Source organism: Gavialis gangeticus, unplaced genomic scaffold, assembly GCF_001723915.1.
Source record: "Gavialis gangeticus isolate Ggan-Ray unplaced genomic scaffold, GavGan_comp1, whole genome shotgun sequence".
Classification (NCBI taxonomy): domain Eukaryota; kingdom Metazoa; phylum Chordata; order Crocodylia; family Gavialidae; genus Gavialis; species Gavialis gangeticus.
In genome coordinates this window covers 137,778,771-137,792,327 of record NW_017729025.1, presented here as the reverse complement: position 1 = coordinate 137,792,327, position 13,557 = coordinate 137,778,771, and the positions used below count along the sequence as shown (strand labels likewise).

Below are 13,557 nucleotides of genomic sequence, written 5' to 3'. Positions count from 1 at the left end.
CCCCCCCCCCCCCCCGACTTCACACTTAACTTGCTCCATGATTCCTCTGCCTTTCCATCTTTTGTAATGATCTCTAGTATTTTTCACCCTGTCAGGTCACTTGCTACTTATTTCAATTAAATGCTTAACATTGAATTCTCAGGACTCCCTGCTGCTGCGCACACTCCAAGGTGGTGGGCATGGCGGTGGGGGACACGTCCCCCTGCCAGATTTGTGCCAGGGCAGATGTAGGCTGGCTGCTGCAGGCTTGGGGCTCCCTGCTCTGCTGCTGTCACCTGGGAGCTCTGCGTTGGTCACACCACTATGGTGGACTACCCTTTGCCTGCCTGGCAGCAGCATGGCTTTGTGCCCCCACCCGCTGCTCCCAGGCAGGTAGAGGGTGTGCAGCCGTCATGGGGCTCCTTGGGTGGGGAGGGGAGGCAGCAGGCTGGGAATGCCCTGAGCCTGCAGTGGGCAGTCTGCATTTGATGCTGCTCTGCTTCAGCCTTGCCCCTGGAGTGGGGGCTGGGCATTAGGGCTGTGCAAAGCTTTGGTCCCCAATTCTTGATTTGGCAGGGATTCGGCCCAAATCTCCAAATCTGAATCGAACCGGAGGATCCTTTAATCTCTCCGAATTGGTTCGGAAAGATTCAACGATTCAGATGCAATTTTTAAAAATTTTTTTTTCTACGTACTTCTAGTAGTAGGCAGCTTGTGAATGCTGAGATGCTGGGGCGCATGGAGTGTCTCAGCAGCATGGGGTGCTTCCCCAGTGCACTTGGCAGCAGATCTGGAAGTAGACCAGAAATGCTTCTGGGGAGCATGCTGGGGGCCTCGCTGTACCTCCCAGCTTGGTGGCTGGTGCCTCCTGGGTCTGGGGGGTAGGTATCTGGGGTCCCCCTGTGGCCCAGCACTAAGCCAAGGGGTGTGGGAGGGCCCCCTGCACACTCCCTGGTGGACCTGGAACTGGACTGGCCCCAGCATCGCAATGTTCACAAGCTGCACTGGTACCTCGAGGTACGTAGAAAAAACACTCTAAAGCTATGTCTGTGTCTGAATAGCTGATTCTCAATCAGCACTGAATCTTCCGATTTTCAGCTGAACTGAATTGGGGGCAGTGATCTGAATCAATGAATCGAATTGCTGTCCCTGATTTCAGGCTGAATCTGAATCAAATAGGGCCCTCTTTGCACACCCCTAGTAGGCATGTGTTATGCCTCTTCGTCTTGAAAAAGTGCGCTCCCTAACTGGCAGGGCTGACCCCATGAAACAAGATTGGGCCCTGGCTGAGCCATTGCTGCATGAGTGCATCAGGCCTCAGCCCTGCACAGCAGGGTTAGGCCCATGGATCGTATCTGGGCCATGGACCAACCTGGCACTGCTCATCTGGCTTGTGGGATGGGAAGGTTGGGCACCGTGTTCAATTGTCTGAAGGCAGGGAACTTATCTGGTCACTTTTTTTCAGCAGAAGAATATGACCTGATCTCAACTTTTTAGGCTGCTGCAGATGGAGATTGAGATTCCAACCTTATTTAGAGTAGGGCAAGTAGGAAGTTGGAATGTCTGCTTGTTGGAAATCTTTCGTTTGGTCTTTAAAGAGCTGCTCTTGGCTCAGTGCTATTAAATATTTTTGGGTTGGAAGAACAGTTTACTGGCAAAGATGTAATACCAATTCGTAGGGTGGTAAATAAAGATCACTTGCCAAGGAGTCTAGATTTCTGTATAAATTGATTTAATCCCCACATAAACTTAAACTGTGCACTTGAATGTTATGTATTTTAGTAACACGCTTTCATTTTATCATTAAATAACCTATTTAGTTACAAAAAATAGTTTTATCCCTTTTCTTGTCTGCCCTTTATTTTGTACCAATTTCAAGCCTATCTGTCTCCAAACCTTCCACCTCTACCCAGTCTCCTTTTGCTGGCTGTCTTTTTGAGATGGCTCCTGGGCATCCAATTAAACATCTTATAAACTACACTTTATACCCTTGCTCCCAGTCCTCTGTGCATCTCCCAACTGACCAGTCTGCTGTCTGTCAGCTAAATTAGTGTCATTTTTGAGTCGTCTTTTATTATTTGTGCCCTGCCAGAATCTGTTGCTAGTTTCTTATCCCTAAAGCTCCTTTGTCCCCATTCTTACTGTTAAACATTTCTAGCCTTGATTATTGTAACTTTTTTTTTCTGCTTACACTTGCAGCAAGCAACTTGCTTGCTCATTTTCCCCCCTCCTCCTTTTTGTCCAAAATGTACTGTTAAAGTCTTTCCTCTCATCCCACGGAGCTATATTCCCCCGCTCCTGAACTTTTCATAAGCTTCCATCCTATAGTAAAATTTATACTTAATGAACACCCTGCTTGCTGCTGCCACCAGTGCTGTCTGACTTCCTTTTTTTTTTTCTGCTCTTTATATTCGCACCATCCTTTTAACTACCTGTCCTCCATCTCCTCTTTGGTACTCTTTAAAAAATATTCCTGAGTCTCAAAGCCTCCCTGCTCTGTTTGCCAAGAAAACACAGCCTTTTCCTGGATCTGATGGGAACAGAACTTAAGAGGTAATCTGCCAAATGCTGTTTTTGGGCCTATTTGGTCAGCATTACTTGTTGCCTTTTGATTCACCTGGGGAAATAACTCAAGTGTGTTTCTGTTTGAGCCATTCACTGTGTTTTGAGGGCAGTGCTACTTTATTTTCTGAGACTGGACTTACATATCTGGAGTACTGCCCTCTTCATGGTCTTATGGAATTTAAGCCAGCTGCTGAAGCATCCGTACTTCATTTGACACATTTGCAAAGAACAACTGTTTGGCTTCTCAGCATTGCTGTCTTGTTCAAAAAAGTTAGTTAATTTTGCTTTGTAAAAACTAAATGAGAGTAAAAAAGCTACAACAAGTTTAGTTGGGACAGTAGAAAGGAGGGAGAACTTTAACCAAAACTGAAAGGTGGTGTTGGGATTGCCACATTATTTAGCAGACTAGAGTTATGTTTTGGTTTGAGTGAGATAGTGGATTCACGTCTTCCTAGTCAAAGAGAAAAGCCTGATCACATGAACTGTTATAGAAAATGTAAAATGGCTTGTAGGAGCTGTGGGATTCTTTTGAATCACTCTTGCACTAAAAAAAATTTGTTTCAAGTACAAGTTATCTATCTTCGTGTGGTGTAGGTAGCTTGTTTACTTGTTAGCATGGGGGAGGTTGGGTATTGTCAAAGAGTATTAAACTATTGAACACTGATGGCACAATACTGTATAAGAAACACGACAGGGACACAGGCATACATTTGTGTGCAAACATTGGTAAGTGTGTCACTTGGGACATGTCAGTGAAATGTTTTGAAGCTTATTTTTTAATGGTTATTTATTGTTTCAGGTAACACAAGAGGAGGGTCAGCAGCTAGCACGACAACTCAAAGTAACATATATGGAAGCCTCAGCAAAAATACGATTGAATGTAGACCAAGCTTTTCATGAACTTGTCAGAGTTATAAGGTAGGAGAAATGTTCTACAAGAACTTTGATATTCTGAGTTTTAATGACTGCTGTCTTGGAGAAGAAAAAGCAGCCTGGAAAAACTAGGTCAAATTCTGCTTGCAGATGTGCACTGCAAATGTCAGCTAATGCTCTACTGTCTTTGAGAGAGGTACATGTTAGGAAAGGGTATTTAATGGATATGCCACGTCAATTTGAACAAATTTTGCCTTACCCAACACCAGAAGTCTTGAGATTGAACCATACCATAAGTGCAGTTTGTTTAACTTTAAAGATTTTAACACAATGAACAGTAACAGAGCATCTCTTGGTAAAGTTGAGATTACTTTTTTTTTTAAGAAAACACTGTATGCACCTTAGATCTCAGTGGGGCCCCGAACCATTCACAGAGTCAAAACATTAAGCTTTATCTCTAATGCATCACGATGGAGTTTAGACATTGAATCCCCCACCATGCCCCAGTCTGGAAAGGTTCCAGAATAGGCACATAGGCCATGAACTGTACCTGTACAGAAAGCTCTAATATCAATCAAGACTTTAACAAGTAACTCTTCTGCAGAGAAGTATACAACTTTTTAGAAATAACTTGTTTTCTCTATACAAAGTTGCAATGAAAAGGTTGAGTAGATAGCTTTTATATGCCTTGAACAGAGCCAGCTGTTAGTCTAACATAGGCAATGAGTTCCAGACATGCTGGCCCCTTACCATGCACAAACTGGTTTTCCCTCCTATAAGTGCCTTAGCCAGTTCTATTAAAACGGTATGTGAGGGGGGGAAGAAAAAATAAAACCTGGACCATAAGGTAGGGAGGGGGAGTTGGTAGCACAAGTGAGAACTTTTTTGTCTACAGAGGGAGGGCGCTTTGAGGGATAAGTAAGATAGCCACTGGGAAGCGGCTCTGCAAATTTCTGTTTTTAAAGTATGGAAGCATGCATGTGTGCTTCTTGTAAAAACACTTTACCACCCACCCATGTGAACGCCTTCAAATTTCTTCCCCTTTGGTCCCCTGCACGCAAGCTCATATTCCTATGCTTTCTGCCTTTTAAATAATGTTTCTCATTATGCCAGTCAGGAGAAGTGGGATGCAGTTGCTCTTGCGAGTGCTTGCTCCCTCCTCTCCCTCCCCAAAACTCTAATACTCCAACCTGGCCAATGCTACCAGGACTTGTGAAGTGGGGGGAAAATGGGTTAGTCTACAGGCAGCATTGAAGAAATATGCAACCCAGCTGCTGCTCTGTTATTGTTCCTGGCCTTTGCCTGGTCTTACTCCACTTCCTTCCTGTTGGGTTGTATCCTGTGGTTTTTTTTGGTTTACTTGAAATCAAAATGAGGGTTTTTTTCCTGCCCATTCAACATGGGAGGAGCCCCTCATCTTGGATTCAAGTACAAGGTGAAGTGGGGAGGGGCAGGCAGCTGCTGTAGCTCCAACTGGCTCAGCCTGGGTTGAACCAGTCATAGCTGCAGCAGGTGCCTATCTTCCCGCTCCCCTTAAGCCTTATACCTTCTTGCCCTTGCTCTTCGCTGTTGGGCACATCTCTGGCTCCGGCTCTGTTCCCTCCCAGGCATGGAGCACATGCAAGCTGTGGTCCCTGCCTGGCCATGCAGTAGCAGCAGTTTACAGCTCAGGATGCTGCTGTATGGCCAGGCAGTACCAGAATTTGCATGTGCTCCATGCCTGGGAGGGATTGGAGCTAGAGCTGCACCTGACAGTAAGCAATGGGGGATGGAGGGAGCAGAGGTTACAGTGTGGGGAGGGGACAAAGGTTGGACATGCAGGCAACGGGAGCATAAGCACTGTAGGGGGAACCTCTGGCTGCTATTTTCCCAGCTGCAGCAGTTGGGAGACCAGATTTTCAAGATGACCTTCCAATAATTAGATTCTGTACATGAGAATTTATAATACTTATATATTGTCCATGTATAGAATCTAATTACTAGGGTATCTTCCTAAATTCAAAATCATCTTGGATTCAGGTAAATATGGTAAATGAAAATTAGTGAAAGTGAATCAGAAGACATCGGTGGATGGGGATGACAAAATGCTGATTTTGCTTCTAAATGGAAAGAGGCAGAGTAGCAGAATAAACACCAATGAACTCCAAGAAAGCAGAAGTCAGTAGACTTAAAATTGCTAGGTAAAATACAATGGGAGACGAGCATAAGGAGAACAAGGTATTTGGGAGAACTGTCTTTTTGTCATGAAAAGAGAATGCCCCCCACCCACGCCCTTCTGGACGAGTGGCGGGAGCTGCCAGACAAGCGGTGTGCAGTGGCAGGAGCAGCCCCCGCCACTGTTCCCTGGATGAGCTGCGGTTCAGTCCTGTGCCTGCCCCAGCTGGGCAGCATTTGCCCCAGCCCCGCTCCTCCCTCACTGTGGGGTCCTTGATCTGCCCCTCCCCTTCCACCACAACAGACTTGCCAGATGCATGCAGCTTTTCAAGCTGCAGGGTTGGTATCAGAAATCAGAGCAGTATTGGCTGATACACCTCCTTAAAATTCAGCTGTCAGTATTGGCCCCAAAAATCTGTATTGGTGTACCCCTAGAAAGGGCCATAGCTATTTTCATCTAGGAACATTACATAGTACTTGCCCAGCCTTTGGTTACACCACAAAATCCTGCTTTCTTGTCCCCTGCCCCATGGATATTTAGACTAAGAACTAGACTTGACCTGAAAACCTTGCTGGTCAACAAAAGCGAGTGACATGAAGTTATGTAGTAAACTTGTACATTAGTATGTATTAGCCACATTTTCTAAGCAGAACTCTTTTGTTACAGTTTTTATAGACTGTAACACCATGGGTCCCAGTCCTAAAGTGCTACTACAGTATAAACAGTACAACTTAACAGCTGTTAAGATCAGTTTTGCTGTTGCGATGGCATCAGCAACAAATTAGTGAAGTCGTATAGAAGATTTGAATTGGACTAAACAAACTTAACGTGAAATTCATTTTTGCAGGAAATTTCAAGAGCAAGAGTGTCCTCCTTCGCCAGAGCCAACACGGAAAGAAAAAGACAAGAAAGGCTGCCATTGTGTTATTTTTTAAGAATCCCAAAAATCAAGCTATCAACTGCCAGATTTATTTCTTTTTCCACCATTTTAGATCACTTTTGGTATCTGTCTAGCCTTATATGTGCATGTCTTTTATATATGGTCACCAAAATAGCCTTAGTCCAAGAAGCTGGCTGAATACAGTCCTTGAAGACGGCTCGGTCATCTCGGGGCAGACTTCAGAGTAAAACACTAAGGCTGCTTCTTTAATGCCACACGTCCTTTCTCTCCCTGTTAGAGCTTGCGCCTTGTGGAGCCTATTCATGAAGGAGATGAAACAAAACCTTGGAGGACAAGGTGTTTGAGTTTCTTATAAGTTATCTTTTTGTGAATTAATTTATTTTCACTTGGTATTTCATTAGCTGTTATCAAGCAGACCTCGAATCAAAGTATAGAGCATAGTTTTTGTTGTTTTTAAACTAAGGGTTAATTGGCTTCTTGCCCTGAGGTTAAGTTAGACTTTACAATTCAGCTAGCCTTAAGAAACCAACACTGAATGCAGAATGTTAGCAAAAATGTTTCAGCTCTTGTTTACGCTGCAGCTTTTCTTCAGTGGCCAAAACAGTCTACTGTATTTATTTTATGGATCCAGAATAGCTTCAGGATTACTACTACTACTACTACTACTACTACTATTATAATATGGCCAAATACCTGAGCTCCTTCTGGATTTCGGCACTTCAATAATTGGAAAATTTTATATAATATTGGAAAAAGATTAATGCGTCTTCCTTTGTATTTCTGGGTAAGGGAGTCTAGAAAACTTAAAACTAGCTGTTTTTTTGTTTCATGTAATATAAAAAGATGAATTTGATCTTTCCATTGTCAGAGATGATTAAATGTTTTTGCTATATACTTTTATACATTATTTTCTTATCAAACTAGTTAACGAGTATTTTTATATGTTTGTAAGCAAATATGCTTTCACAGCATAACTTGTGTATATGTAAAGATGAGTATTTAATTCTCACAGTTCACTTTTAACTGACAAAATAATGTGCCGAACCGGTAGAACTTCTCCTCAATGTTTTAGTTATACCCAGCAATGGCCAATCATGTGCCTGCCCAGCATACCTGTAGAGTAAAATTTAGTGTGTTTTTTTTTTTTTTCAAATCACTTTCAGTATCACTTACTATAGACTGACTCTTATGTGAATTATTAAACTGTAAGACTTTTAACTGACTGTTTAGTTTAACTGTGGATGGTTTTTGAATTTTGACTTCTGTGGATTGTGTTTAAACAATTCAAGAGTATGTTCCCTGATCTTGAAATACTGAGTGGTATTGCACAGTTGTCACCTTATTGAACGTGTACAATGGTTCTGTGAAGTTTGATTATTAAGCAAACCCTTGTATGACTTCAGGTGCTAGAATTAAAGATGATCTAACCATTATGAAAAGGTAAGAATGCTGTTTTCTCTGTTAGTCTAGTCTTTTAAAATCTGAATCTTGTGGGACAGAAGGCGTAAATCGGGGGTGGGGGGAGAGATTTGTAAGGTTGAAAATAGCTTGAAATTTGGCTTGGATATAACCAGAATTGGCCTGAAAATTTAGCATCCTAATTCCCTGTGGTGAGATGTCCAGTAATTAATAGCAGAGGACTACATAAGTAGTTGTTCATAAATCTGACCATTCAGAATAAACCCTCTGCTCTGGTTTATTTTGGCATATGATAATTGAGTGCTCTGGCAGTAAAGAATTTCTCTACAACTCTTCTATGGAAAGTGTTATATCCTGGCTTGTGACGTTTCTCTGCTGTGCAGGTTTCCAAGTATCACTTAGCTTTAAGTTTTTCAATAGAAAGCACAGAGTGGGTCCTTGACTTTACGCACAATCCATGGCTCTGGGGTGACATGGGTACTAAGGCGCACAGTTGACAGCCTGGAGGTCACAAGTTTGAGGTCCTAGCAGAAGTGTTCATGGTGTGCCACTGTCAGACTTCAACAAACTTGTGAATTCTGCTACATACCTTGTCACAAGGATCCAAGAAGGAAGGAAGGAACCAGGCTCTTTGAGACCAGTGTTTTTTACAGTTACCTAAATGTTGTCATCTAGCAAGGGGCAGTTGTTGTGCAACATGTAGAAAATCTCAAATAGAGGGAACAGTGAAAGCATTTGGCAGACATGCTACACTCTATTCCAAAACAAATTAAGAAACTACAGCCTTTTACCATAGATGGTTTTCTATCTTTTTAAATATGTAAAGCACTTGGATTAAGAGGAGGCATTAGTTTTGTCTTGTGAACAAAATTTAAGGTCTCCCTGGATTTTTAGTTTTCTTTTGCCTAGCAAATACGCACAATTTCTTACCAAATGCAACTTCTGAAAGGAAGATATTCCTCAGACCTGACCATCAAGCTTCCACATGCCCTCCTTCCCCAAGTAAAAACCATTTCACCGTGGATGGATGGAGCCTGGTAACTGTTCCCATCTATTCTGACAGGTTAGTAAGGTCAATGGTACACTATAGGAAGTTTTAAATAATGTTGGAGTTGTAAGGATATGCATATACTAAGCTAAAAAATATAAAATATACATTTATGCCTCAGTGAGTCATCCATTAATTGATAAGAAACATGATTTTCCTATATCTGTGTAATGACTTGATTATCCATTAAGAAGCATTCGGACTTTGCACTGAGGTTCTCATGGGCCATTGTTGGGCTTAAGGTGCAGGAATATTGTAGATGGACTAAAAGTTTTGAACCAGCCTACCCATAACTGTCCCTCCAGCTGGAAGCAGCATAACTGATGAGCATTTACAAGTATATGCAGTGCCGTAGAATCTGATCGAAGTAGGCTGCTGGCTGTTGCTTAGCCAGAAAAGCAAGCTAGTTAGCTGGGTTCAGAGTGGTGGAAAATCCCCACCCCAGCTATACTGTTTATATAAAACAAGGCAGAAGTGGTACTGGGCCCAAAGAAAATTTAAATACTCCAGTGGCTGGTTTATCTTGCACAAGACACTTGATTACTAGCTTGATTCCAAGAAAATGTGTTGCAAAGGAAACAAACAAAAAACAGTAGTTCATATAACAAAAATAATGAGCCTGAAGCTTCCCAAATCTGGCTTCTGTTCAGGGGCACATATGAGACCAAGGCAGTCCACAATTTAAAAATTACTTTTGGATGGCTCCTATAAAGAAGTGTCAGTAGGTACCACTCTTTCAAGTGGCTCTTCTGGCTAAGCTCAAGGCCTGCCTCCTTTTTGTTTCTTGAAGTGTTAAGTAAGGAGCCAGTACCCCAAGTTCTGACTTGAAACTGCAGCCACTTACAAGTTACTGGTTTCTCTGGAACAATGAAGTGCTTTATAGATTTCATAGACATTAGGGCTGGAAGGGACCTTGGAAGATTGAGTCCAGCTCCCTGCCAGAGGGGCAGGAAGCTGGGGTCATAGGATCCCAGCAAGATAAGCATCCAAATTTTGCTCTTGAAGGCGTTCAATGTAGGTGCTTGAACCACCTCTGATTGATAGGCTGTTCCAGACCTTGGGGGCCCGAACAGTAACGAAATTCTTCCTTATGTCCAGCCTGAAATGGTCTTGCAGTAGTTTATAACTGTTTGACCTCATCATCCCTTGGGGCGCTCTGGTGAACAAACGTTCCCCCAGATACCGGTGGTCACCCCTGATTAAACTTGTAGGTGGCCATCAGATCACCCCTGAGCCTGTGCTTTTCCAGGCTAAAGAGCCCCATGGCTCTCAGCCTGTCATCATAAGGCCTGTTTTCCTGACCTCTGATCATGCGTGTGGCTCTTCTCTGGACTCTCTCAAGCTTTTCCACATCCTTTTTGAATTGTGGGGCCCAAAACTGGACACAGTACTCCAGCTGCAGCCTCACCAAGGCCGAGTACGAGGTGAGAATGACGTCCTGGGATTTGCTTGAAGAAGCATCTCTGGATGCAAGCCAGCCTTTTGCTTGCTTTACTAGTCGCAGCATTGCATTGAAGGCTTGTGTTCATCTTGTGGTCAATGATGACCCCTAAGTCTTTCTTCTGTAGTGCTAGCCAGCGTAGCACTGCCAAGCCTATAAGGATGCTGCAGGTTTTTCCTCCCAAGGTGGAGAACCTTGCATTTTTCAGTGTTAAACACCATCAGGTTCTCATCCACCCATTTGCTGAGCCTGTCTAGGTCTGCCTGGATCACCTGCCTGTCTTCTGGTGTGGATGCTTTGCCCCAAAGTTTGGTGTCATCCGTGAACTTGGCCAGTCTGCTTCTGAGTCCAGTGTCCATATCATTAATGAAGATGTTAAACAATATGGGTCCAAGGACAGAGCCTTGGGGGATCCCACTGGTCACAGGGCACCATGACAATTGACTTCAGTCAATTACCACCCTCTGGGTCTGACCACAGAGCCAGTTTCCCAGTCAGTGGATCATGGTGGACCCAAGGCCACAGTTGGCCAGTTTCACTAAGAGGTGATCATGGGATACCAGATTGAAGGCTTTTTTTGAAGTCAAGATGTATGACATCATATATCTTGAGGTCACCTGGTTGTAAAAGGAAATAAGATTGGTCAAGCAAGACCTACCCGCAACAGACCTGTGCTGGCTATTCCTCAGGATGTTGGCATCAGCCAGTCCATTAAGGATGGCCTCTTTTTAATAAACTTTTCTAAGACCTTCCCCAGGATAGAGGTCAGGCTGATGGGCCTGTAGTTTGCCAGATCCACTTTCCTCCCTTTCTTGAAGATAGGCACCACATTGGCCGCCTTCCAGTCTTCGGGCACTACACCAGAGCACCAGGAGCTCTCAAAGATCTGTGCCAGAGGCTGGGCTATGCTGCTCACCAGCTCCTTGAGTACTCTGGGGTGTAGATTGTCAGGGCCAGCTGACTTGAAGGTATCCAGCCTCTCAAGGTGTTCCTTCACAAGGTCAGTGTTGATGGAGGGTGGGGGATCTCCCTCACCTGGGAGGGCAAAGTTTGCCACAAGGGCAAAGTTTGCCTACACAGTTTAGTGGAGCTTTCTTCTGAGGTTTATGTGGAGGATCAGTCTGATCCTCACTTCACTCTCTCTATCAAAAGTAAAAGCCACACACTTCAAGTCAGGTGGTGATCTAAATTCACCTGTGTCATTTTTTCTCCAGGGGCTAGTGGCTTGTGGGACATGAAGAAGAAAATCAATCTGAGAAATGCCAATCCTCCTACTCTAATTTTAAAAGGTGCTTCTATTAGGAAATTTGGCTAAAAATCTGTATGGAACCAATCCTGTTAGTAATGGCCATGGACTTGCTACACAATAAGGGAAGGGAAGTAACCTTTCTTTTCTTTCAAGTTTTATTAAGGGGTCATATCTAGCCCATGTATTGGCAGCCATCCTGACTGGCAAGCCAGCCTTTATGTTACAGACCAAAAATAACCTACTGTGGCAGAGACTTGCTGAGCCCTGCAGAGTAGCAAGATTCATGTGTCTCTCCCATTTCTCCTTTTCACTTTCTTTTTCTAGCACCAAGCTTCAGTAAGCTCTTGCTAAGAGTCTTGTAGGGCTGGCTGCATGCAAGTTTAAAATGCCAACAGACAGGTTAAGGTTAAACGCATCTGGTTTTGGGGGACACCTGCCAAAATACTGTTTTGTTTTTTTTTATAATCTAATGGTAGAAGGAGGGTTTGCTGTCACCGCTCTTAGTGACTCTAAGCAATGTTGTCACGTTCATATGTAACCTTTTTTGGTTTCGTTGTCTGTTGCACACAAGGGAAGAAATACTCACTGAACTTGCTTATGTGGTGCCCATTTCCCCTGCCAGCATCAGCCTGAAATCAGTTGCTGAAAGATGCTTGTAGTAGCAATGTGTGGCTGATACGCTGGAGAGAGGAAAGGGTTACTGCTTGCCCTATGGTTTAGATGCTTTCTACCTAGTCTCCACAAGTTAGCCAATATGCCTACTACTTAAACCTGGACTGGTCCCAAAATTTGCCCACTTAAACCATGGATCTCCTGTCGTCATTCTTGGGCTGCGTTCCACATGTCTCGAGCAACTGTGGATTAAAGCTTCATAACAAGTTTCCTTCTTTCATGTGGTGAGACTAAAGCTTTGTAAAAGCTTTTTCTTTTTTCTTTTCATTTTTAAAATAAGCATATTGGGTCAACTACTAGCTATAAACAACTCTTAGAAAGGCAGTTATTTGCATTTCTTACTATTTCTTGATAGCATGCTATAATGTAAATCTAAAGAATGTCTGTCTATTTTGCTTCCCAAGGAGAAAGTTTAAAAGACTGATTGTGTCACTTAAGTGCCTATATGGAGAACATCCTTATGATGGAAAGCTCCTTCTTTAGCAGACATGGACATAATTAAATCCGATATCTGGAAACCAGAACTACACAAATTCAGGATAGAAATCGGGTGTATTGTATAGCTTTGTTTACAGTGGGCACATCTACACAAGACACTGACTGTGCAGTAGCCTGATACTACTGCGCGGTAGTATCTCAACACAACTTTTGCTGCAATGCATACTGCCCAGTAGTATCAGGCTACTCCACAGTAGCATCACTTAAAGTGTTTGCTAGTACTACTGTGCAGTACTTATACAAGTACTAAATAAATGTGCAGTAAGGATTGGGTTGTTCGGGTGAATCTGATATTTTTTATTAGACCAACTTAAGTAGTTGGAGAATTTTTTTTTTATAGGAAGCTTTTGGGTTTAAAAATCTTTTGTCAGGCTGAGGAAGCCTCCTCAGCCTGATGATGGGTTTTTAAACCTGAAAGCTTGATATGATACAAAATAAATAAATAAACATTTCAGCTATATGAGTTGGTCTAATAAGATACCAGATTCACCTAAAGAACCTTGTCTGCCTGTGTCCTTACACCAGCATGGCTACAACCACCCCCAGTAATGACTGTGCTGCAGTGTCTGGTGTAGATGCGTCTAATGAGTATTAACCAGCAGAACATCTTGAAAAGAATTGTGGTGCATTCTCTGTAATGTAAAAACTCTGGTCTTAAAATCTTTTAATCAAGAACGAGCTCTAGTCTGACCTTCCACCAGAGCTGTTACATTAAGAATATCTAATCATCCATTATGGGGTGCCTTACATTTTCAGA

General features: G+C 43.0%; 1 protein-coding gene across 1 annotated transcript in view; it reads left to right on the top strand.

Annotated features, from left to right (window-relative positions):
* RRAS2 (related RAS viral (r-ras) oncogene homolog 2) overlaps window positions 1-7,907 on the top strand; it is a 148,634-nt gene extending 140,727 nt beyond the window's left edge. Inside the window, exons 5-6 of the mRNA XM_019519629.1 lie at window positions 3,344-3,462; window positions 6,420-7,907. Of these exons, the coding sequence (XP_019375174.1) occupies window positions 3,344-3,462; window positions 6,420-6,507 (207 nt within the window). The 3' untranslated portion in view covers window positions 6,508-7,907. The remainder of the gene's footprint in view (window positions 1-3,343; window positions 3,463-6,419) is intronic.
* Window positions 7,908-13,557: the final 5,650 nt, after the last annotated feature.